The 27,430-nt window shown below is 37.1% G+C and overlaps 1 protein-coding gene across 2 annotated transcripts; it reads right to left on the bottom strand.

Moving 5' to 3' along the window:
* Window positions 1–1,593: 1,593 nt before the first annotated feature.
* On the bottom strand, window positions 1,594–27,219 carry LOC141899489 (uncharacterized). Of its 2 annotated transcripts, XM_074785842.1 has the most exons (27): window positions 27,062–27,219; window positions 26,631–26,777; window positions 26,417–26,547; window positions 26,213–26,315; window positions 25,472–25,628; window positions 24,591–24,804; window positions 20,884–21,007; window positions 20,195–20,360; window positions 19,570–19,748; window positions 19,126–19,266; window positions 18,191–18,352; window positions 17,316–17,431; window positions 16,709–16,829; window positions 15,615–16,191; window positions 15,330–15,446; window positions 14,955–15,081; window positions 14,200–14,347; window positions 11,503–11,739; window positions 10,920–11,072; window positions 9,816–9,984; window positions 8,911–9,075; window positions 6,320–6,507; window positions 5,587–5,771; window positions 5,375–5,510; window positions 4,989–5,063; window positions 4,184–4,369; window positions 1,594–3,745 (listed from the first exon to the last, which is right to left on the bottom strand). In XM_074785842.1, exons 1-27 carry the CDS (start codon window positions 27,197–27,199, stop codon window positions 3,725–3,727), a joined length of 4,383 nt encoding a protein of 1,460 aa, XP_074641943.1. In that variant the 5' UTR covers window positions 27,200–27,219; the 3' UTR covers window positions 1,594–3,724. The 2 variants fall into 2 exon arrangements, 1 of the variants encoding a protein (XP_074641943.1); XR_012618627.1 differs by lacking the exons at window positions 1,594–3,745; window positions 4,184–4,369 and having other exon boundaries at window positions 5,375–5,505.
* Between the last annotated feature and the right edge of the window lie 211 nt (window positions 27,220–27,430).

Here is a 27,430-nt window from a genome sequence, read left to right as displayed (position 1 = left end):
AAATAGATAATTAAAGGGTTTTTTGTCGATGAAGAAAAGTCACACACAGTTGGTTAAATCATAGAACTCGAGTTCTATGGTTAAATAAAACGGCGAACGGCCAATCCTGAATTTTCTTTGTGCCATGTGACGCGTTCTTTTGGCGGTCAGATTAAGCGCATCGCCACGTTTCCTCCAACAGTGCATAAACTTAAAAGTTTAGAAACGGATTAAGAAGCTAATCCACCACGATTTGTTCCCTGCCAACATTTACCCTAGTATGACAGATTACCCCACATGAATATAATATACTTTACTGAAATATCTTTTGGTCGAAATGCGGGGCGGTGAAGTCCGCGGAATACCATAGATGGCAGCGATGATGATGGTAACCATTCAACAACTGGAAATATCAACTATTTCAGAACAACAACGTTTTTTTTATATCTATCACGCACATTTTATTAATAAAATATAATCTCTAATAAACATTGAATGTATTTCGTTACATCAGATCATCTATACTAAAAGTACTTTATAATGTCACGGTTGGGGACGATAAAACACACATGGCACAACGAATTTGGTATTAACATTGAATTTGAGTTAGATTTGTGCAAATTTGTTCTCTAAAAAAAAATGTTGTTCACGTTAAGGGATCGTTCATCTATTACGTACGCATAAAACTTGAATGTTTCAATCCCCTACCCCCTGTACGCAAAATCGTATATCAAGTATATCAAGTATATTTGAAAATACATGTATTGAAACAATTTTCACTGAAGACCAGCCCATCAGATCTAATAGGTGACAACAAGTAATGTTTCATTGATAGTTGTATTTGAGATACATGGCATGAGAGCCTTGTCACCATATGTCACCGTAATGCATTTTCTTAACATAACATTCTCTCCTGTTTATCAAAAACAAAATATCCCTTCATACCAAATATACACAACCAAAACGTTCCACAAAATTTTGACAAATTTTAAACAGAACTTCTTGAAGCAACCCATTCTTTCTTTCACAACCCAACCACAGAAGCGGTGAAAGCGAGTCGTCACTACTCGTAAATTAAGCGCAGGGACGTCCAGTGGAACCTGGTTACAGCAAACTTCACGGGACCAGAAATCATGTTCGTTATAACCGATAGTTTGTTATATCCAGTATGAAAGTAATATAATTGTGATACTTGGGTCGAAATTCAATGTTAGTTATATCCGATGAACCTTTGTATCAGAGTTTGTTGTTACGAGGTTTCACTCTATAAACCAAAGATTACACGTCCATAATAAACCTGGCGACTATGGGCATTATGGTATGGAATTATCTGATAATCTAATACCGGTAACCTTTCATTACATCAGTATAGATAGCTTTATAAATCTGAAGAGGATTAGAGAAATTCTGCTAGGGAAGACTAAAAATTCAAAAATCATTATTGATATGAACCACAACGTTTCGGTTTTTTTTAAACGAAAATGTAAAGCGTTCTGAGCAGCCTGGCTGGATTTAGCGCTATATAAGACACATATTATTATTATTATTATTATTATTATTATTATTATTATTATTATTATTATTATTATTATTATCATTATTATTATCCTTCGGGATGATGGTGGCTTTCAGAAAGCAGCCAACCATTTAGGATCGTTCAATTAGTATGTGCACAAAAAATAGCCGATTTTTCTAAATTCTGCCGATGCGGCCATCATGATATGATCATAAGAACCACAACAACAAATGTTTTATTGAGTTATAGCCACATTGTAAAACAACATTGTTATTCAATGCTGTATAAAAAAATGCATTGAATGGTGCGTATATACTAGGCCTGTTAAGACCCCTTTCCTCCCCCATACGCCTTTGCTCGGATTTTCACTAGCCCCCTCCCTATCATACTAATTGAACGATCACCTATGTCATCACATCAATGAATGTTTGAACTTTGAGGTCGCTATTGTCGGATTTGCATCATATATGTTGTATATCTTTCACTGATTAGCACGTTTCAACAATTCATTAATAAATGTAGAGGACTGTATTCATTTTCTTTTTTCACGAATGTAATTTTGAACCCGAGAGAACGATATCATTCTCTTAAAAGATAAATGAATCATCTTGCTTGAACCATGGACTTTCATTTCATGGTCCGTGCTCGAACATATGGTAGATATTAGTCCACATACAGCGCATTCTTATCCACCCACCTAGGCACGAATTGCGCAACAACCGCACGCAAAGGACAAAATTTGGATCCGTTTAACATTATTGCTTACGATTCCTGGTTGTTTATTTTGTGTCACGAGTCATTGAAAATATGCGCTACGTAAAAAACAATACGCAACACTTAAGCATAGATTCATTAAATTTCTATTCGAATTTAAATTTACAAGTTGGTACCATTCAAGGCACATTTTTTACAAGCTCCTCAAGTTGTACGACAGACTCTAAGGGACCACAACATTATTCATTAAAAGTGACAGTTAGTTTTTATGCGTATGAAATCAATCAAATTTATGTATATCACAATTTGCAAGCTGGAACCTCTTCAGCCATTCACCATTGTTAGATGACAGAAACATTTTTCTAACGTTTTGATAAACGCCGGAGGAAAATGTTGGGTCACATTTCTTGCCCAGAGTCAGAAGTAGAAACTCATCTTCTAAGCCAAAAGCCGCGATCACATGGAGACGATTTGGCTCGGGCCAAAATGACACGGATCAGGCTCGCGCCAAATTTGGCCCGTGCCTAATTAGAGAGCGCGCTCACACGCAAACCGTTCACTCGATACTAAACAATGCTCAAACAAAGCGAAGTGGATCATTTCCTGTACCAGTTTCAATTCAAACGCAATCATTCGTCTGGTGCTAAAATTTGTTTCGGGCCTGGTCCGACGTTTTTGGTCGGGCCAAATTTGGCCCGGGGCAAACAGGTTCGGGTCCATTTGGCACCCGTGTGAACAGTTGTTCCAAAAATGCTCGTGTGATCGCGTTTATAGTATTTTAATGGTCTGAACGATTAGAAATTGTTTGAAACCACTCGCAGTAATAGTCTGACATAGAGGCTATGATATTTCTGTCTTTAAACCAAACACACTTAGACATTTCGAGATACACGTCTATAAGATCATATTAGTCAATACATGGTATTAAGATGGAGCATTTAAGTTGTAGTAACTACTGTAGTTATACTTCAAAAGCTTGAAAATCTGACCATCTCATTGTCAGAGATTTTTCAGAGAAATACCTGATTAACACAGTGTTTACTGTAATCAAATATTGCAGAATACCAGTACTGGAATATACCAGTTAGTGTACAACTTTATAATTGTCTTCTAAAGTTTTCCAAGCTGTAGCAAACCAACCAACATCATGGTTAAGTTAATTAACATATACGTTTATGTTTGTTTTTAATGCACGTTGTTGCAAAATTCCAGTATTGGAATATATCAGTATCACGAATAATCATAGTCAAAGAGTTCTTGGTGGAAATATTATGTAATGCCTTTCATCGAGAAGTACACCTTTAATGCATATTTGTCCGAGCAATAATTACACAGTTGTTCAAACAGTTTATTGAGACAGTGATACAATCCGAGATCACAAAGTAATTGACCGAAGTAAGCCAGCAACGACATGAATTTTGATCCCATTCGAGATCATAATTTAATTATAAGTTTTAGCCACAGCCCCATTGAAAATCCAATTTCTTGTAGCATTGCATTGTGCCCTGCCTCGGGTTAACTTGCCGTCTCAGCCTTCTGGAAAAAAAGAAATTCTTCAAAATCATCATCTTCGAAACCCACTATGAAGTAATCTAAAAACAAAATTTATTCTTCAAAAATCTTAATCTAAAATCAAAATTCTAAATAAATAAACTTCTGAGTTAGTGGGTACTCCGCATTTATATATATACCCCTCATTTTTAGTTTATCCCACACACCTGACCTGATGATTTCTAGCGAGAGTTCGAAATGCCCTGTCCTCTGTTTTTGATTTTAATTCCAAATCTTTTGAATTATAAATTTTATTTCTGAATTTGCACATAGTGGGTTTTTATCACAATATTTGCTATTCTCAACGTTTGAGTGTGGCTATTCTACTATGTATGAATATTCCTATATCCAGGATCCCTTAGTGGTGTGAATTTACCAGCAACCAATAGGACTAGGAAAGAGTTGGCTTCTACTTTCACTTACCAGAAGAGCGTCGAGAGCTTCGATCATAGCTTTATCCATGAATTCGCGTTCTTTTTTCAGCACGGCTGCGTCTTTCGATTTGATCATTTGCGACAGCACATCGGAGACTTTCTTGCCGCTTTGGTCATTAAGCGTTTGGACATATTTCGTACGGTCACCGACAGCATCGAGTAAACCGAAGAATCTCTGTAAAAATCGTTGAAAAAATTTAGCACAAAATCGCTAGTTTCTTAACCAGACACTTCAGTATATTGTATATACTTGTGTAAAAGTTAAATTCTAGAACTAAAATAATTGGGTCAATTTTTGAGGGTCGACTTTAAGACATACTAGACTGACAGCTTTTGCCACCTATAAAGGAAATGACATGGCTTCTTTCTGATCCTGTTAATAACTCGCTACATCCAAATTTGGCATATACGCAACGGGACGGGAGAGGGAGATAAATAAATGTTAGTCACTGGTCTTGAATGTAGGAAGAACGCTTAGGAACTTAAATGTATATATTCAGTAATCATGTATACCAATCATGTTATTATGTATTATACATTCGAGAAGATATATTCATTCATTCAACATAATCAACTAACTCATTGACGATGCCCTCCTAATTCCTTGTCGTTTAAAAATGTTTTCCGAGGTATAATACCGAAAAACTGAAGTCGACTTTTACACGGTGTACATGAAAAATCTATGAATTCTTAGGCCGAAATCCTAGGTCGATTTTTACACGAAGTCAACTTTTACTCAAGTTTGTACATGTGTTATGTACATATACATGTTAATGGTATAATCCTATACACACCTTGTTTTCATCATAGGGGCATTCATTTTCGATGAAATGACAGTCTTTCAGTTGTATCAGTAAACCAGATGAATCCTGCATGGACACATAAATGGATAGAAAAAAAATCATCAATCAATAACTGTGTACTACAGCAATTAAGTACGAAATACTTATTCTACTTGGGGACCATCCATAAAGCAATGGCCAATCCTTTTTGCCCATCCATGTATATTTTCTTGCGATCTCACTTGAACTTTCAATTCAAATTTTGATATTGCGATAAATTCTATTCAAAGTAGATTCAAATTTCTATTCAAGATCATTTAGTACCACCAAAACAAATTGATACCTGCATGAGTGCTATAATAATTTGTTAAAAGTTGATGCTCCTACGAAAAACTCACAAATTTATTCTCCCTTGTCCAAGTTGTATGCGCGAGCACATAATCAACTGCTTGGCTCTGAAGTTGTTCCTTAACCGTAGCAGGCATATCACCTTTAAATAGCGGAACGACATGTTCACCGCTCGCGGTAGCTTCCCTGAGAAAAAAAATTAATAGAACATATTAACACCCATTAGGGAATGCGTAGGTCGTCTTATAGATGAATCGCATACCAATCAAACAACGGAACGGCAGCCCAACATTTGGCCACATCCTTATCTAGAGACAACTGGCCGGCACCTTTCCTCGGGTGAACAGAACCTTGTAAGCTGTTGTCACGCCATGGTTTATACACGCCATTGACAAGAAACACTTTCACCAGCAAGTACGCTCTTTCATCGAAATTCGGATGAATTGTCTAAAATGTCAATGTTTATATCATATATTCATTGCTTATTGTAAGACCTTTTTTTGGTACGGTTGGGATGTTTTCCATAAATGTATATCATTGGGCGGAAGACCGGCGAATCTGAATCAATTCTCCTTATCTAAATTCTGATAGAAATTAGAATGGAATAATATATTCTTATTTTACCGTAGTGCCTTTGATTGTTCCAGAACCACAAATTCAAGTAACAATATACAATATTATAACCTATGTTATTTCCTAGTATTTACTAACAGTCATATACCCGCTAAATGATTTTCTTAGTAGCCAGGGGTCAGGAGTTGGTTGCTCAAAGGTTGTTTAAGATAACCGGTGGATAGGTTTTTAAGAGTTTAACCAACTTTTGAGCAACTGGCCCTAGAGGTGGATCTAAGAGTTTCAAGCAAGAAACTAGGGGTACAGGGACCTAGATTATTTCAGGCTTGAATTTTTACTGTATGATCACCGAAGCCCCTTAAACTAAGCTATAAAATCAAAGTATGTTTGAATCAGACTAACGAAAAAATTCACCCGCTTACCACTGGTTCATCTTGGTATTTCGGAGATTTCATTGAACTGGTTGGATCCAGTTTACTAACGACGATTCGATGATCCTCTGGAGACGATTTTATCGTTGCTTTGGAAGTTCGTACATTCAGTTGTTTGGCGGCGGCGTCTGCTTTCGGTTTTTGGATGATTTCCGCATAAATATAAGCGTGTTCAGTTTCTGGAAAATGTTCTTACTTATAGACGACCATACTTATTTTTCACTTACGGAACTATGTATTTTAGGGACTTAGAAACATCGACAGCATTCACGCTACTTCGCAGAAAACCCTATTGTTATTCTCGTGATCATTATGTTTTTCTTTCCCCTTTCCAACCAGTGACAGTCATAACATCTATGTCCTATCAAATTTGACTACAAACAGCATCTATATGCATCTATATATCTATATATATAACAGCATCTTAATTCTGACAGAACAGTCTATCTGTCCATGTACGGTCCATCCTATTTTCAAGTCATTATCGGCTAAAAACACCATCAAGAAATAAAGTACTGTTGTGGGTAGGAATATAATTAATTGTGGGTACAAATATAGTAGGACATTGCCTGCAGATCTTCTGTTTGTTACGTCATTTATAGCCGCGTTCACACTAGATATGGCGCTTATGAATTACAGTACTTCACTGGTGCCGAATTCACCAAAATACGGCGCTTACACAGCCAGTTACGTTCACACTACAAGTCGACAATTCAGCAATTATTAAGCCCAGCATAGTAGTCACCCGGTCTGCTGATAGAGGGGAGTGTAATTAGTGTTGAGTGTATTGTGAAAATACGCGGCCATCTCAGTTTCGTACTGAGATCGGGTTTTCGGCGCATTCCGCACTTAATAAGCCGCGTATTTCAGTACAGAACTGAATAAGCCCTCGAATAATTTCCAAGTGTGAACGCTAAGTACCGTACTGAAATCCTAGTGTGAACGCAGCTTATATGCCAAAGGAGGAGGAGGATGGCTCTGCCAATATCCAAACATAAAATGAATTTGGTCCATCTAGTACCTATGTACTAAGTCTAGTTATTTCAGTAAAATGTGTCCGAGTGTAGCTTGTACTGATAATACAGGCCATATGGTAGTGTACTTTTTCACGTGACAACATTTAAAACTAGGAATGTTTGATATTACATAAATTTGGGTGTCTACTGAGGACAAGCTCTCACAACGGTTCTATCGGGAGCACAAGGGATTAGTAATCAAATGGTTGGTAAATTTAGTTTTTCACCTCTCATTACTTCTAGCCTATAAGAGCAAAGTATCTTCTATCAGCAATAGAAATTGACACCATTAAAAGACCTTTCAAATGATCTTCGAATATGTTATCGGTCGAGAAAGCATTGTCAGGAATCATTTTTCTTTAACAAAAACCAATTCTACGTACATTGCATGTGGGCATTGTTATTACTGTTAGAGCAAACCAAATACCCAGTACTTTTTGACATGGGGCTTTAAGTGCTGCGTCAGGACAATCGTCATCTAGCCAAGAGGTCGGGAGTTCCAGGCCCAAATTATTTTTTTTGTTATATTCTTCTTAGTCGCATTGATTAATTTGATATTAAAGTCAAATTGAAATCGGCAGTCATTAAAAAGTAATTGACCGAATCATTTCTAAACTATAAGTTATTGACCAATATATGAGGTAAATAAAAACGTGCATGGCTGCAGTGCCAGTTATCATACCCAGAGCTGCCAAACCCCTGAAATTTTTTTGAGGTATTGAGATACCCATTTTCAGCATTTTAAGCTTCTTGATTTTAAGCAGGAAGATATGCAAGAAATTGAACTCAATATGTATGACTATTAGCACCACAGTCTTCACATGCCATATTAAAACACTCCAGAGTACTGACTGCTTGTGCTACAGTGTTTGTTTGCCCTATTATATCATGCTTGAGTACCGACTGCTAGCACCACAGCGTTCACATACCATATCAAAACATTACTGAGTACTGACTGCTAGTCCTACAGTGTTCGTTTGCCCTATTTTATCATGCTTGAGTACAGACTGCTAGCACCAGTGTTAATTTGCCATATCAAACCATTCCTGAGTTCTGACTACTAGTGGTACAGTGTTCATTTGCCCTATTTTAACATGCCCGAGTACTGACTGCTAGCACCAGTGTTCATTTGCCATATTAAAACATTCCTGAGTACTGACTACTAGTGCTACAGTGTTCGTTCGCCCTTTTATATCAAGCTTGAGTACCGACTGCTAGCGCCACAGCGTTCACATACCATATCAAAACATTACTGAGTACCGACTACTAGTGCTACAGTGTTAATTTGCCATATCAAAACATAACTGATTACCGACTGTTAGCACTATACAGTGTTCATTTGCCATATCAAAACATTCCTGACTGCTAGTGCTATGTCCGTTAGCCCTATCATATCATGTCTGAGTACTGAGAGTTTGAACACCAAGGCTGCAGCTATGCATGGAACCAGTTATCACTGCTTTTGTCATTTTCGCCTATGCTAGGTCAATATGACATATCTTCAACGTTTAGCAGCATACTATGAGTACATATACTAAGGAATAACAAGACGTTTTCCATATTTACCTTGTAATCCGAATGCCTGCTTAATATGAATTTTCAGTCCAATGCGGCAGCGATACTTCACACAGTGACTGATGTAAATATGATGAGCTGGCGTGAGCAAGGGAAGGTGTCTCTTCTGATCCAATCGCCGTTTCAAGTATGCGTTCGTTGTATTTGCATTAGTTTCTGAAAAACCAATAGCATGAATCTAAATAAATGAGGCTATGACCAATTTATCACAGCATTAATGGGAAAATCAACTAATTACCCAGTGCGTTCCCTCTTTGGGGAACGTTTTTCATCTTTCAGTGCTGACTAATTAATACTCGAAAGTGCTAGAAATAGTTTGAAAGTTTTCTCAAATTCCACTCCAGTGTGTTGAATAATGGGCATACCACTTTAGTGCGTCTACACTACAGTGCCGTGTATCGTTAGTTACTAATATATCACTGTTTGACAGGTGCTGCCATCTTTCAACAGATAAAACTAATTACTGATAATAGCAATACACCACAAAGCGGTGTACTAGTTAAGTCATAACCAATTTATATGGCGCACTGAAAGGGTTAATGAGACATGTACAAATACTTTACAGGGAGATCAGGGTACCAGAAAAATTTACAGTAGATACTTAAGTAGTGGGAGATACTGATTAATTTGTACATGCTTAATATACTTTAGAATGCTCCCCAAGATAAGAAAGGCCTTCTAGAAAATATAGTGTTAAAATTGACAGGGGTTTAATTAATTCATAAGAATTAAATAGAAAATGATGTTGTTAAGGCATTCAGTAAATGTAGCCACCTTTTTGGGAGGGTTCCTTATTGCGAAATCTTAGAAATTGGGAATAACCCATTAAATTCAAAGGGCATAAATGAAAAATATCCAATTACAGAAAGAACATGAAAGTGCTTCAATTTCACTACCTGAATCGTCTTTCTCTTTGCTTTTCAGTTTTTTTGTCATTTGTATAAAATCATCCGGATGATCAGTGTCAGTGGTGAAAGCCTCAAATATTCTCCATTCAGATTTGGTTGGCTTACATTTCTCAGAGCGATAGTAGCCGTTACTGTAGACAGGTGCCGACACAAAACCCTGAAGAATTAAGTAGAAACTATTTTGTGACAATTATTGAGGCTAGTTTTACAGAACTACCCTGATGGAGGAGGGATCTTGGATACAAATGAGGGTATTTTGGGTGGAGGGATTCTGTGTGCAAGATTTTGGGTTGAGGTATTTTTGGCAGAGGTATTACGAACATGTCCCTCCCATAGCAAAACCAAATATTTGCTCATGATAATTGGTGTTAACTTCGGAAAGGTGTCAGTAGTACAAATCGAAATGAGAACAATGATACAAGCAGTAAGAATGCTGATGTTTATATGAAGTGAGGATAATCTACATTTCAAGTAATCAAGAATAGGCACAAGAGGAATATTAGTAAAGAGGGAGGTTACATCAAAGGATATGAATTGGTCATTACCAGGAATGATATTCTTAAGACGTTCGAGTAAGTCTTGGTAATGCTGAATGTGGGAAGGAGAAAAGGAATCAAGAACAATCGTTCAGCCAGAAATATAAACAACCGGTAGGTAGGAGAATTACAGCCGTCTTACATCTTGAAGTTTCTTCAAAATTTCGAACTTTTCAAAAATGTGTAAAAAGTGATGATTATGGCAAAAAATAATGGTCTACAACTAGTCAACCACCTTGATTTGAATCAGCCCAGTTTCTGGGCTGCATATATGTCCAGGGAAGATACATGTGTACACAAAGTCTCAAAACAATCCAATGAAGTGTCCAAAAACCGTCTACAGATGGAGGATTGGACGGACAAAAAGTAAACATAATGCCCATTGTGAAAGTCCCAGGTGGGCTAAAAATCAGTTTTATTCGTCAATCAGGAGAATCTGGAGATGCATAAGGTTTCGTTTAGGCACTAATGCCTAAGCACGCGGCTGCATAAGCTTGCTATCCACTGAGCTAAAGATTAAACACATTCATTATCAGCCTAAAATTTCACAACTTACAGCTCCACTGGGAAGTACTCTGAAACATAGAGATACAGCTGGAATTCTGGTCGATGAATCGAGATCTGTTTCAACAATTGCTTCCATTCCTTTCTTCAGGTCAGGCATCGCTGGATGAAGTGGTAACTGATATCCTCCGACGCGAAGCTTACTCTGAAATCGAAATCCATCTATCAACTTCAAGTCATGATAACTTATGTCAACGTCAAATCATACAATGTCTGATCATCATTCTACAATCATATAAACTTCAACTAGATTAATTTGTTTGGAAATAAGGTGCTGCCCATTTATCACTACAGTCACCTAACTAAATTAGCTTATTACATGACATTCCAGGGACAGTCTTAAGCTTTTTAGATTTAGGACTACGTGGTTTTCTAACTCCATATTGGTTCTTTAAGCAATCTTACATTACTTAAGACCAGTCTTAAAATTAAAGGCCACTCTTAAATCAATCTTGACGCCAATTCAATAAAAAAAAATTCAAGTTTAAAAAGTTGAAATTAGAGCATTTTCAATATCTTAGCCTGAGTAAATTGGTTACACTGATTTGTTCAATGCTCTAATGAATATACAATACCTCACTATCATAAAGCGACAGAAGACAACTACCGATAACAACCAACTCAGATGTGTCGGACTGTACTGTGTATAAGCGTAGTAAAAGCAGAGCATTCGGATCCATTTTCTTTTTCAGCTGGTTCACCGTGAAACAATAGTGGAAAATCGGATTTCTCGGCGACGACTGAATTTCCGGATAGGCCGCCAAATCGGGAATGTTTTCGACCTCGCCAGTTCTCAGTAATCGTCCCGTTACCTACAAAAGTTGCAAACAAATGGTTCCCTAGTCACTTGCCAGTTCAAGCTGGACGGAAGATTGTTAAAGGCGGGCGTAGGTCGGCCTTGCGACGGCTTGCGACTCACTGCGACGCGACTCACTGCGACGATCGCGTCGCGTCGCAAGGCCGACCTACGCCCGGCTTTACATCAACCGGAACTGAAATTTTCCGATTACAATCTTCAATTTTTCGCCATGCCAGGTCCTTAGTTAAAATTGTTAGTCAAATCATCGGAAAAGAAAGTCATTTCATTTACGATATGAATCTATTTCAGAACCACGGTGGAACTGTTGGATGTATTCATTCGAAAAATTCTTTAGGCTATAAAAGGACGTTCGATAAGGCTGATAAATCTAAAATCAGGGGCATCACTAGTGGGGGAGAGAGGGCTGCGACACTACACCCTTTTCTAATTTCAGTTCCCCTAAAATAATGGCACGAAAATAATCATGCGATATCTAAGCGCAGACTTGTACAGGTTTAATTGGTACATTCCGTTGCGGATGAGACCGCACAAACGCGAGTAATTCGATGTTAATCTAACTGGTCACGTAAAATTGATCAATCGCTTCTGATATTAGGGTATCTAGCTAGGCAACCGGGAATGGATGGTTCAACGGCGCTAGGTAAATGTTATAGTTTTAGTCGCATATTCATAATAAATTGCCCATGGGCAAAGTGTGGTTTACCTTGAAAGCTAGAGGTTGTTTGGAGTAAGGGCATTGCTTGAAAAATCTTTTTAATTCGTGACTTCAAAGATCCACAGTTTATATTGTATTTTATCTTTCCTAAAGAATTATTTTGTAGTCAAATAAGACCAAAGATATACATTTGTTTGCGGTCCACGTCTAAAAGTTTGTAGGGTACAGGTAGGCACGGCAGGGAAACTATTTTATATTTTCAAAAAAATATGTTTAATATAATATGAAAAAATATTCAAATAAGGCCATCCCAAAATAATTGTCTGTTTGCTGCAACACCGACTCAACTTTTCAGGATGAGTCGGTAGGTAGGTAGAATTTTTTTTTTGCAAAATTTTTGGGCAAAAAAAAAACAAATTTTTCACCTTTGGGCTTTTTTACATGGAAACAATATCGCAAAAAATCATCTACGTTGCGCACAGGAAATTTGTCTAATAGCGTAGATTTCAAGAATTATTCTAAAATTATAACTTCGTCCAGAGCGTCATCTCTGTCTTAAAAATGAAACGGTACATTGAATATGTGCGCGCTTTCACGTTACCAGCTATTCAGTCACTTTAGTCACTATTAGAATGAATGGCAGCTTATTGGAACACTGCCAGTTTCCTGGAAACTTAAACTAGGCCACATGTCAAGGCATGTTTTCACACCATGCACACTAGAATTCAAACATACGTAGCTCATAGTCGGTCGGCTGTTTTTATCAAAAATAAAATTTATTTCAATGAATCCTAGAAAAAAGTTTTCACTCGGTACCTCTGAAGTCAGGTTGGTCGGGTTACGGCAAACAGACCATTATTTTGGGATGGCCTAAAATTCATCACATATCAGAGGGTGGCTGAATATTGGGTCTTGGAAACCTCTTCCAATGTTGGCCACGGAAGCTAAAATATCGGTGGTACAGAAGAAATCGGCTATTAGATCGTTTTAAGTCCTGGAATTTACCACTACAATATTCAGACCTCGACAGACCTTTTAGTTTGCTGCTTAGTATTTTCAGGTCACAAGAAATTACAATTTATTACAAATTCTATCGAACAGAAAACACAGCGCTCATCTTCTGCTATGATTATTCAGCCTATTTTCATATCAAACGTTCACGCGTTACAGCATCACCGTAGTGTACTGTACGAGCTTGTGTGTGTGTGTGTGTGTGTGGTGTAGCACTCCGCGTGCATGTGGAGGCCTCGTGTAAGTGAATATTCGCTTACACCTCAATGTCAATCAAAACAATCACCGGGTATTAAAATGAAACAATACCTATGGCAGATGAGTGAAATAATTACATCCTCACCAGCAATGAGCATTTGAAATCGGCACGTATACGGCACCTAGTCCAATGAAACGTACACCATTCTATGGCTTTCCCATAATTTTAGTAGCGCCGGAATTCCCCGTATATCCAAAAAACAATCCCATTTGTTCGTAGAGACAACGCCCCCCCAATCGAGGTCATTGCAATTTTATACGCGAGAGCTAAGAATTTTCCCGCCAAAAACAGTTTTTCGTAGAATTTTAACTCAGTTGACCATGTCATCGACGGAGGTTCGCCATGTCTTCAATCGCATCGATTATACGTCTTTTAAGCCGAGAACCAATGAAACAAATGCTCACATAAAAAAACGTACCGCGATTTTACATGAATTGGCTCAATGCCAACATCATATCGCTGACAAAGGTAAACCAAAAACAACTCTAAAAGAAAATCCTCGTGATACCCCTGGTGTTTTTCTTTACCTTGCAGATACTGGCGTTATCAGGTAGGAATCGGGCATAGTCGATATAGATATCGAACGTTTGGTTGACGTCGACTCCTTTAACGTCATCCTTTGCAGCTTCTTCATCGAATTTAACCCAATGTTCACTGATTGGTGTCGAGTCATCTCTATAAAATTAACACAATAACATGGTCACAAGATATTTGCAGACCAGACTGTTCTGTTATCTCCAGTTGTAGCACATGTAATAGAGTACATGTACTTCGACATCAGAAATAGTAGTTTCATCGCAAATGAACTAGAAATTATTCTGATTTTGAAAGTATTTCAATATTTTTGGGAGTATTTGGGAGAATACCGGCACTGTAGGCATGGCATTTGGAAATAGTTGTCTGTTATATCTTTTGTTTTTATTTTTCAATACCTTATTCGCATTATTTCAAATGATCAAAATCTTTTCTGTAACTTTTAACCCTGGAAGCACCTAAGCGACTACATGTATAAGTCTCAGATGCTGATCAAGAGGGTGCTTTGGGTGCTACGGCAAATCCAATGACACAAACAAACCTCCAATGGTTAGAGGACACTGGACTCAACATAAAGTGTCAGAGTCATTGGGCAAACCCGATTTATTCGCTATGCTGGAGAAATATCGACATGTGTACGATAAAGATATGGATCTAAAATCAGTATACCGGTTAATCAATGGCATTCCAATGGAGTAACTTAGGTAATTTTCAAGTATGGATAAAAGTAAATATCATCATTATTTACCTTACAGTTTCTGGTTCAGGTTCAGGTTCTGGTTTGGGTTCTGGAGTCGGCGTCTCCTTTTTGTCTTCAGCATCTACGTGTGGTTCGAACACTAGAACATTAATTTCTGAACCAGTTGCTATCATATCTGCAACGAAAGCAAATTATTTCTACTTCATTTTATCTGTAAGATAAATGTATTCGTTCATTCAGTTTTGAAATGTTTTAGAATTTCATAAGAATTTTACAAGTAGATGATTAAAACCGATATATAATACGTGTAAAGTACACCTTCAGTACTAACTAGGACTGGCATAAAAGGTCGGAGGTAAGCACAGTCTGAGTTAAAGATATGTTAACAAAATAGGAAATCACAAAATTTGATTTGAACTGTACCATCATCACTTGGTTCCGCAGCTGGAGGAGACACACGACCAGTTATATCAGTCAGTGTGCCAGGATATAAGGAATAGACCTTTTCGCCAATGGACGCTACCCATGGAAGTTCAGAATCTAAAAATTGAGTGGAAATAAATACCGTAAATGATAGACGATGCGTTTTAATCCATTCCTATAAGATAATACTTCATACACATATCATAGAAAGATTCGAATTCAGTGATTGTACATGTAGTAAGGTATATCATATATTGTAGTAAGGTATATCATATATTTCCATACCATCTTTCTTCGGCTCTGCCGTTTCTTCTTTAACGGATTCAGGCGCAACGGGTTCTTTATCGTCTTCCTTCGTTTGCTTTGCCTTATCTTTTTTTGCCTGTTTTCCGGTAGCTTTTTTAGGGGCAACGTTCTTTTTCGAACCCTTCGTATTACCATTTTCGAGTTCACGTGTCGCATCCGGTTGATTTTGCGGTTGGTTTTCAGGCTGGGAAAGCACGCCCTGTTTGCGGAATAATGGCACCTTTGCCCAGCCAAGATTTACCGGCTGCCGTGCTGAAGGTGACGACGAATTCTCACGCTGAATGTCAGTGAACAAAATATAATCGACGCGTAAAACAGCATACGGGTAAGCGCCGAGCTCCCTTTCAGCGTCATAACGGCCGATGTCGATATCTTCAAAATCGTAGCATTCTTCGTCGAGGTTCAAATTGAGAATTGAACCGCCATCGGGCTTTTGCTCGGACGTTGCTAGATTTGCCGCAGTTCGCGATAACTTCGATGTCAGTTTCACGCTGCCGTAATAGACTGAACAGAGAACTTTCAGACGTCCTGGATCTAACTGCGAGAGCCACGGATTCTGAAAAGAATGTTTCAAATGGTGATCAAGTCATTTGAAAAGCGATTAAAAATCAATTCGAATAAAAGGCTCATTTGCACTGCCAGACATTCAAACTCAAATTGCCTCATGAGTATATAATCTTTGAGATATTTACGTTAACCCGTACACTCTTGACATATGGCTGGAGATTTTGGCTCGCAGTATAAGTTTTTTTCAATGGTCCAAAAATTTTTTTGCCAGAAATTTTGATTTAAATCCAGGTCTGATCAGATCCAATTTGTAGTGCAATGCAAACAGGCAAAGACCGATGAAGCAGCTAGTTACAATGAAACATCGTATTGACTGATTGAAAAAACTAGCATGAAAATGAAAAAGCTATTGTGACTATTGGAGGTCACTACAATGATATTTTCTTAGATAGACAAGGGAAAATTTATCATGTTACTTCACAAAATCTATGCTAAGTCTGAAATCTTTGCACCAGATGGCTTATGTCAAATGATACTCCTCGATACCGGTATATGGTCAAACCTACCTTAGTTTTGGATTGTTCTGTTAAATGGAGCTTGATTTTGATATTTTTCAAATGAATTGGTGGTAAAACATCAGGTTCATGGACATGTTCAGGGGTTGGCGGTGGCGAGGGTGGAGGAGTGCTAAAATGAAAGTTTACAATTTACACTTTAACGCCCAAGGAGAAATTATGCTATTTTTGGGATAAAATGGCTTCATTCAGGAACATGCATTTCACTAAATATTTCATATATTCATCATTCTTTAAAATGCATTTACATGCGTCCATACTGTATAATTTCGATGAATTAACATTCATATATTTCGTTGTCGAACTGAGATCTTAGTACACGCTAATTAAAAACAGGCTAGCTCTGGTCAATGTACATGTACATCTTTAAGGCATAAAACTGGTGGTGTAGACTCATGTACTAAGGGTGAAAGTGTTTTCTAATGGCAAGTAGACTTCTGAATAACCACGCTAGACTAATAACTGAAGTTACTTGTTGATATAAATATGGAACAACAGTTCATTTACAGATGATCTATAGCTTAACTATCAACTCAAATCATAATTGTCAGTTCTATAGCTCTAAAATCTATAACTATTAACTCTGAATTCAACTTACACTGGTCTTTGCCGACTCATGTACGGCACGTCTGCTGGATCACCACCTCGTTCTACAAACACCCACGCTCTTTGTATGTCAGCCGTATACAGCTTACATGGAGCATTGAAGAAGACCTATATTCAAATGGAAGTGATTATATTCCCGGTTTCATCAGTTTTAGCTACATTTTCATTGATTTTCTACAGATATCCCTTATAATTCTAGGAACTTCATCTCTGGCTCCATAACACTCAAGAACCAAAAGAAGCCTCACCTCATTAATAAGATAAAAACCCACTATTTACAGATTAAAAGAATTTAAAAACAAGAATTTATTTATTCAATCTAAAATATATATAAGACACGACGTTTCGATCTCACCCTAGAGATCATAGTCATCGTAGAGATCATCCCTCATCTCATTGTCTCCTTTCTAAATCAATATCTCGAATGAGTTATTGATATAAGACTACATTCATTTTTCAAGAATTCATCATTCATTTTAAATCATGATGGTAATGTTTTTGGGCTATTCTTCAGGGTTCTGTATCACTGATTATGATTATGAATATAGGTTTGTTTCTTATAAGTACAATATGACGAACGCAGTCGCATGAAAATTACATAAGTGGAAAAAGTTACACGAATGTATTTTTACAATATAAGATGTAGTGAAGAAAAAGGACAAAAAGAAACCCCAAGGAGGGTATCCTTTCAACAAAGAAGCCTAAGGCCATGCCAGAATAGGGTATTGAACAGAAAATCTAATTTGATACACATCCATGGAGTTAATTTCAAGGGCTATTGTCCGAAGAGCCATATCGCTGATATAATTAAGTTTACGTACACTACAATAAAATATTCCAGGAAGTCACATCAGAAAATCTTTTTACCTCTTTCATTGATTTGTAGTCTGTTACAGCCATGAATTTATGTCGAAGCAACAGCAGAAGTATGAGACACATATGTTCCATAGCCGGACCTTGCCACATTTGTAGAAAACACTGATCCCAAATAAACATAACGGCACCAGTATCCAATATACTCACAAATCCCTAGAAATTTCGAATGCAAAGGTATAGAAACGTTGCCCCTTAAGTCGAGACAAGGTACAAATCCTCAACCTAGGCTATAACAAATGAAGTAACAATTAAATGTCAATGGGCATACTCTTTTATGACCTCCGAAGTCTCCGTCCAAAATCTCCGGTTGGCTCCACACAAAATCCGAATCACACCACCTCGACAGAAAGGAGGTTTTGGAGACTCCAAAAAGTCACGTGACCAATAAAAGAGTACGATTGGAGGCAAACGGATTCTCCGATCTGATAAAAGAGTTCGCCCAATGAGAATAATAGCTGATAAATTTCAAATAGTTCCTGGGGTTTACACGAAACAGGGCCCTACCCGGGATTTCAACTTTAACTTGGGAGTTTAGTCAACTTTCTGGTCCCTGGCTAAACGTTAAAATTTGTCTTTTGAGCCAGCCCCTGAAATTTATGGTTTGCAGATACCTCAAACAGAGGATACTAATAATACTTAATTGGCATAATATTTGTAGTTACTTAGAATCTGCAGCGCATCCAGGGGTGAACATATCTGTTATCATTATATGATATTCAAACTCACTTTAATATCACTTTATGAAGAATGTCAGTTTTAGAAATTTTGTGTACATTATTTAATGGAAATAAGATTCGAATGTAAAAAAAAAGAAAATAATATTAGTAGTAATTCATTTACACTCCAACAATACAGGAAGGTATTCCATTTCACTATTTACTTAGAAATATAATGTAATATATATCGACAAAGAGTTATTTGTCTACCTCTCCAATCCACTTTCTGAGAAAGACAACAGGATCGGCTAACAACCCTGAATTCATTGCTTCTGTAACTTTCCGTTTTCTCTCCGTATCAGAACTTGATGCTTGTTCTTTCTCGACGTGGAGCAAGTACACCATAAACTCCTGAAAAATATTGACAAACTTTTGCATCACTTGACATCTGCTTTTGGCGTGCCATATCATCACAGCGAAATTCAGATACACGATTAACACAACCATTATTGGAATCTTTTATATTCCACACTTTTCCTGATTTCCCACCATGTCTATTCCATAAACATCAATTAAATTGTTGCAACTGAGATTTCAAATAGTTTTGACTCAATAGATTTAACGCTTAGATTCAAATTCAACAGAGAACTGTGAAATTGGGTCCTGTTTATCAGGCATTTAGATGCATTATAACCGTATTGACATTGTACGTACTTTCGGATTGAAGGCTATGTCCTTTTGAGCGACAATTTTCAGGTGAGTGTACAGTTCTTCATCGACGACTTCCAGCGTTTCCATTGTGCGCTCAGCCATTGCGAAGATTTGGGGCCATGACGGAAAACAATGCTCGTTCAACAGATTCAAATACATGGCCAACTCGTAGACGTGTTCACCTACATTAATCGACCATTCAAGATAAAATCATTTTTACCATTTGCATCCTAAATAATATGGCTGATAGCTAGCTGGGTTTGCTTATTTCATATAAGCCTAGTGGAACCTAGTACAGGTGAAATTTCATGTGCCAAACAATTTTATGAATGACATTCAAAGCATGGGCGTCACTAGGGTGGTTGGGGGTGCCGATGACTCTGTTTTGAATTTTTCAGTTCCAAATTTTTTTCACATTCCAGAAGTTTCATAAATATTTTGCCCTAAAAGGTCAACAAAACACCCCTCTCGAGCTTCGAATTTCAAAAATTGAGACTATTTCAGAACAATCATTCAAGCAATTTCAAGGATCCGGAAATTTCTGGATGATGGCTACTAATAGTGGTGCCGAAAAATTTGTCTTAAATATGATTTGATATTCAAACTGGTATAAAGAAAACATTCTTACCTGCATCGCTTTGCTCTTTGAATGCGACTTGCAGTGGGAAGAGCCAGTGTATGAGATATGGTTCATAGCTGCGATCATATGTATACAGTACATTCAGCGCGCGACATGTATCTTTAACGTGGTACTGATTATTGTATCCCTGCATACTAAGTGTTTGATTGTAAACCTGTAACAGAGTAACCAACGCATCTATCGTATTCTAGTTAACCAGTTTATTGTGGGTTATTTGGAAATTCGGATCTTCCTCGATGCTATTGGATCACCATTGTAAAAGCAGTTGCAAAGGGTAATGGCCGAATGAAAAAAGATGATTTCTAATCGTAAATCGACTCGCATTGCAAAGCCATCATCAGCCCAGTCAAAAAATATCTTAAAACCTCTTGCAGTCCAATCTTACAGCCGCTTACAAATAAGAATTCTTGATTTTATAAAGGAATACAAGCTAAGCAGAATCACTGATCTAACTTTTTGTGGTCAGGAGAAAAGGAGAAATGAAGAAGGTGGAATTCGACCTCACTCGATATAAACATTTGATAGTAGGAGTCGAATAAAACACTAATCCTTGTACACTGTAGATAATTGAAGAAGTCCCACAATTCGAATTTTTACACGATATGATTTATCAAAGCGAAACCACAATGTTTCGGCTGATGACGATGAGCCATCATCAGGTGGAATGGTCCTCCTACCTCTTTCACAGCCTTCTCAATGAGACCATTTATAGTTGATGTAGTTGCCCTTTTAACCTGTAGTTCAACAACGCCTTTCGAGACGGCTCTTCCAAATCTTTCTCGCACTGCTCGCTCCACATTGCTGAAATATAACAGTAACATTATATCTTGATACTGTCCACTGAGATGTGATATGTCAGTTCCCAGTTGTAAAGTACGTAACGTACATGTGTGTATTAACTAAAACCTTCGTCGTAATAATTGGATTTACCAATTTTCATTTCAAGGGGTATTCAGGGTTTTGTACAACCGGGGCAAATCCTTGTACAAATCCCAATTATACAACTGGGATCTGTATACATGCAATAATTATAAACCCCCTCCTCCGAAAAGATCTGTACGCATTTCAAATGACCCCTCCGCCTTTATGCTTGCATAAACTAGGGGTCCAGGGACACCATGCCCACTTGGGAAGTGGTTCCAAATGCTCAACAATCTAACAATTTCAATATTCAACGCCCCCTGGTGACCATATACAAAAACCAATGAACTTGAAACTCACCACAATCATAGAACATGTCAGCAGCTACGATTTTGTAATTGATTGTGATAACAAAATATGCCTCGTTACCAATTTAATATGGAAATACTATTATTCTACTATTTAACGCCCCCTGGTGACCATATTCAAAACCTAATGACCTTGAAACTTACCAAAATCATAGAACATGTCATGAACTACAACTTTGCAATTGATCATGGTAACAAAATATGCCTAGGTACCAATATAATAAGGAAATATTAAGTTTTACGATTTATTTACACTCCAACCATTTCCATGGTATATGGAGGAAAACTATTACACATGTATATACAAATATTTACAAAACAACACTGAAGTGATTAAAATTTAGAGAATGAAAACGTAACGAAATATATATATACATCAACTATTTACAATACTATATATACTATTATATACATCAACTATTTACAATACTATATATACTATTGGAGGGATCTATATACATCTAAGCCGGTCTTAATGAATTTAGCTAAGTTGACCGTTGGGTTTTTCAGAATATCAAGGGTATTAAAGGTATTCAAATTCAAAAAGTTTTTGCGTTGTTCGTTAAGTAAGGTACAGTCAAACAGAAAATGGGATTCGTCACCTAAAGTATTACAAATGGGGCATATTCTATCGGCTCTGTCTAAATGAAGGTTTGAAAATTTGTTCACAGGTAAAATATAGGACCCGACCCTAAATTCAAATAAACTAGTTCCTAAGTCATCACCAAGTTCTATTATATACTTCTCTAACCTAATATCATTTTTATATTGCCTAAAGTTAGTGTATATCAGATTAGTATTTATGGCAGATACAGTTTCTTGAAGGTGCTGTTCACGGAGTATCTGTTTTAATCGTTTTGAAAAAGATTTACTGTTAGTCATGAATTGCTGCGTCCAAATGCAGGACAAACCACAGTCATCTAACGTTTTCTTTATATATGATAACCAAGGGCTCTTAAATTTATCCCTTAAAAATAAATTGAAAGATATTTTATAGAGTATTGAATTAAGTTTGGTTTGCTTTCCAGATACTGTTTTCACCCAAAAGTTAATCATCCTGCGTCTAACATCTATATTCAAAGGGTAACGTCCTAGCTCTGATAAAACTTGTAAGTTGCGAGAATATTTCGTCACTTTCATTAAGATTTTACAGAAGAAGCAATGAATATTTTCTAATAAATCAAGATTTTCGTATCCCCAGATCTCACACTCATACATGGCTATTGGAGCAACACACGTATCAAATAATTTAAACATAACATCTATGGGCAATTTCAAACGTCTGCCTTTTTGAACGATCGAAAACATAGCTCTGATAGCTTTATCGTAAAGATACTTTTTTGCCTTAGCAAAGTTACCATTCCAATTGAATTTTACTCCGAGATAAACATAATCTTCAACTACCTCTAACTCTTGATCACCAAACATAAATTTTGAAATCGTTTTTATCCGGGATTTACTTCGCGCAAATACTAGTACTTTAGTTTTCTCTGAGTTAACAGTGAGACCATTAGCCGCGCAATATTCAAATAAGGTATCTAAGTGTAGCTGAAGAGATTTCTCATCCTCAGCAAGAATAACTGTATCATCTGCGTATAGTATTATGAATAAATTCAGTAAAGTATCAATATCCTGATCACGATTCAAATTTAGTTTTTCTATAAATGACAAAGTCGGTTTTCCACGATCAATGAAAAATTCTTCAATGTCGTTTAAGAATAACGAAAAGAGGATAGGTGAGAGATTTTCGCCTTGTCTTAAGCCTCTATCAGCTGCAAAGTATTGTGACGTGCAACCATTTAATTCAACACATGATTTTATGGAGTTATACATATTTTTGACCACATTGAAAAAGTTTCCGTTAACACTGTTAGCAATTAATTTTCGCCATAACGTTACCCTACAAATCGAGTCGAAAGCTTTCTTAAAATCAACAAAGGCGCAAAAAAGTCTTCTTCCCTGACAAAGATACAGCTCTACGATTGTTTTAAGCGTGTTAATATGATCAATGGTGGAATATTTCGATCTAAAGCCAGCCTGGGCTTCACTTATAATGTGATTCGTATCTAGGAATGTTGACAATCTTTGATTTAGGATACTTGTAAATAATTTACCAAGACAGCTAACTAAGGTAATACCTCTATAATTATCAGGATTAGAGGGATCGCCATTCTTTTTGAAAATGGGTTTGATGACGCCTATAGACCACATCTCTGGAATTCTACTATTCAACGCCCCCTGGTGACCATATAGAATAACTAATGTCCTTAAAACTCGCAACAATCATAGATGATGTCATGAGCTACAACTTTCCAATTTATTGTGGTTACAAAATATGCATAGGTACGAATATAATATAGAAATGCTAAGATATTGCATTATTCAACGCCCCCTGGTGGCCATATACAAAATCCAAGGACCTTGAAACTCACCACAATCATAGAACACGTTATGGGCTACAACTTTCTAACTGATTTTGGTAACAAAATACTCTTAGGTATCAATATAATGTGGAAAAACTTTTTCCCAATTACGAATGAGTACTGGTGACACCAAGATGGCCGCCAATTGCGTCATAATTGGCTGATGAAAAATACCTGTTTCAGGTATAAAACATCCCTTTCCAAAGAATACCCATCACAAGTTGCAATGAGAAATGGTAAACCAGTAGGAAGCTACAGGACTCAGAATTCGGGCCAAAATTAACATTTTTGGGCACTAAAAAGGTCATAGGACGGCCATCTTGAGTCCGATTGACCCACTTTTTGTTATGCTGATGGGCCCTGGGGGGATTCACATATATCCGAAAGATCAAGGTAATTGATCAAAGCGTCTTTTTCCTCAAAATTTTCCTCAAAAAGTTCAAAAATATGTAAAAAGTGCTGATTTTGGCGAACAACAATGGCTGCCAGTCAGCCATCTTGAATCTGACAGGGCCAGTTTTTGGGCTGAAGATGTGTCTAGGGTAGATACATACAAAATAACTGGATTCCGTCTACGGACGGACGGACGGACGAAAAGTGAACGCAATAGCCCACTGGGACTAAAGTCCCAAGTGGGCTAAAAATGAACAATCGCATGGAGGAAAGAGAATGATCATTCCGTGAATAGGTCGTAATAACTAAACTAACCCACAACTGCAGTTCAATCAATACCTTTCTGGTAACCTTTCGCGGTCGGTTTTGAAGAGAATATCGAGCCACATGTACGCACGCAATGACATCGGTAACTGACGCCCATGTAACCTTCGTGCGATGTCAATAAAACGTCTTGGGTCCCTCATTAGAACCGCCTTCACTGATTCGCCGACAGCTTCCGTTTGAGGTGTCGTGAAAGTTGGCGCTTCACCGGGCATCTTTCCAATTTTCACTAAAACAGAGACGTACTTGCAATACAGCCTAATGGTTAAAGTAACTCGAATATTTTGATCTGAAGGATTTCATGAAAAATTAGGGCGAGTTCTTAGTGCTTGAACACCGTAATGGAAATTTCTAGATTATGCCAAAATCAATTCCTCCTGGAGCCATTCTGTAATTTTGACATCTCCGAATGATGTGATTTGGATATTCTTAGATGTAGGCCTATTTGCGTATTGGATACATGTACGAAAACCAAAACATAGGTTCATGTTATCATTTTGAATAGAATCAAACAGACGATTTTTAACTCAACTCATTTCAACCATTTTCGAGAAATGTGCATCAATATACTGATACAGAAAAGAATCTTTTTTAAACATCATCCTGGCTGATGGTTACTGGTAGTGCTTTAGAGTCTTCAGGGAAAAGACGCTCTATAAGTTTTAAGTAATGATGAAATATATGTAATAATAATAATATAATGTTAGCAAAGAGTGTTTTACATGCACAATATGTATGTAGCATAGACCGATGTACAGCCTTTGCAAATCATTGAGCAATATTGGCTCATGATCTGGTGAAATAATACTGCTATACTGGGGATTTGAATCAATGATTTATGGGTCAAAAACCATATCCACCGAGCCAGGACAGCAGAGAACTTCAAAAAGTCTCACCATCAAATCCAGCAGTCGATAGGCGCTTCCTGATTGTAGCCGACGATGTAGTACTAGACAATCCATCTGTACCATATGCCCGCACTTCAACACGTTCGATATTCCGCCTTTCCTTCTCCTTCTTCGACTTTTCTTGTTCCTCTTCATCTTTACTTCTCTGTATGTATGAGAATAGATGAAAATAATTTCTCAAACTATACTAGCCATTGATAGTATCGCTTGTTTTGACCATGTACTGACTACCAATAAATAGTTATGTAACTAAATATCTGGAATCTCGCGTTTAAATATCTGGAATGTACACAAAATTCCCTTTTGGATGATAAACTCCTCTTATGAATCAGTTGAGATTCACAATATCATGGATGAAACGATGAGTAAAAACCCACAGTAAATGAATGAATCTAAAAAGTTTATGCAAAAATTAGAAATATTTCTGTTGGTTACTACCATCCTTTTGCCACTTTCGGTAAGTCATCTTAGACTGAAGAAGGGTGGTAGCAACCACTTGAAATATTTCAAATTTATAGGCCTAAATAAACTTTTTAGATTCATTCTTTCTCCTGTTATGTCGCCACTATTTCTGTCCATTGTTTTCTTATATTTGCATTCAACGAAGCAATTCAGTGTAAAACATTTACTCGGTATCTACCGTAATCTAATCTACAATACGGGTCGGAGTCTATGCTTGCCGTACCGAGCGAAAATATTCAACACACAAATGAATTGAAAAACACCTACAAGGACATTTTGTTCCAGTTGAAGAAGTTGTCGATCTAACCCAGTCTGAAATGTGTTGTACGTATTTTGCAGAAACACCAACATCTCGGGACAAACGTTTTCACTGAAAAAATATATGTATGAAATAATCACCATTGGTAAACGAAAATTTGAGTGAGATTAACTTTTTCATAAAACCGGCACTCTGGTTACGAAATATCTTACGCAGGTTCCATTCCTGGCAAAACTCTACTGCAATCAACTTCCTTAGCCGCTTTATAAACTTGGCTACTAAGCCAAGCAGACGCTTCTGCCTTCAGTTTATCGCGTTGTTCTTTATGCATGTTCGGCGGCTCCTGCAAAATAAACCGTTGAATATCAACTCGACTCGCAAAAAAAGAATGAAATAACAAAAAGAACTCATCAGTATATGACGTACTAGTAAGAATGGTTTATATTCAACATCCGGAAAGTACGTCTTTTTGAATTCGGTGCCGACGAGATTGAGTATCATTTCGAAGCGTTCCGGATAATCTTGCTGCCTTTTCAGCTTCTCGGCGAATTGAACAGTGATTTTATCACGAACCTGAAATATGTACAATTGCATTTTAAGTGTATACCATCAAATCCGGATTAATTTCATCCAATATCCCCGTATTATGCAGCTGTACTTTTAATCGGCTTTCGTTTCAATCAACATTTCACTACCTGAAGATCTGGCTTACGATAGCCCAATGATGTTATGTCAATCTATCACAGGGGGTGAGTACTGAGAGCAAAGTGATTGCTATATCGATCATTTTTTCATTTAAAACTTGTTAATAGGTGGGCTTCTGATTTGCTTATGGTTGGGAACTTAATCGTACATACCTTTTCCCACGGTTTATCGGGTAACAGCGTCTCTTGATAACACGAATCGAGCCATTGCGTCGCGAACGGATATTTATCCGTCCGTTGGGGCCGACGTTTATTGTTCAGACTGGTTAACGTGTCACTTTTCGTATACATTTCGATGCAATTTAATTAAATCAATTTCTATCGTTGTTTTTCGATGGATAACATAAGAAATATCTATATGCAAATTTTACAATTTAAATTGCAAATTCAATTAAGTTTTATCGCAATTTAGTAGACTATGGAATACAAATGAACAAATCTATACATACATAGGAATTACTAGTTCACGTTGTTCAATGAAATCACATTCAATTGAAATTTGATAGACTTCCTAATACTAAT

The sequence above is a fragment of the Tubulanus polymorphus genome, chromosome 2, assembly GCF_964204645.1.
Source record: "Tubulanus polymorphus chromosome 2, tnTubPoly1.2, whole genome shotgun sequence".
Taxonomy (NCBI): domain Eukaryota; kingdom Metazoa; phylum Nemertea; class Palaeonemertea; order Tubulaniformes; family Tubulanidae; genus Tubulanus; species Tubulanus polymorphus.
Note: the sequence above shows the minus strand (reverse complement) of the source record. Positions and strands in the feature narration are given on the sequence as shown.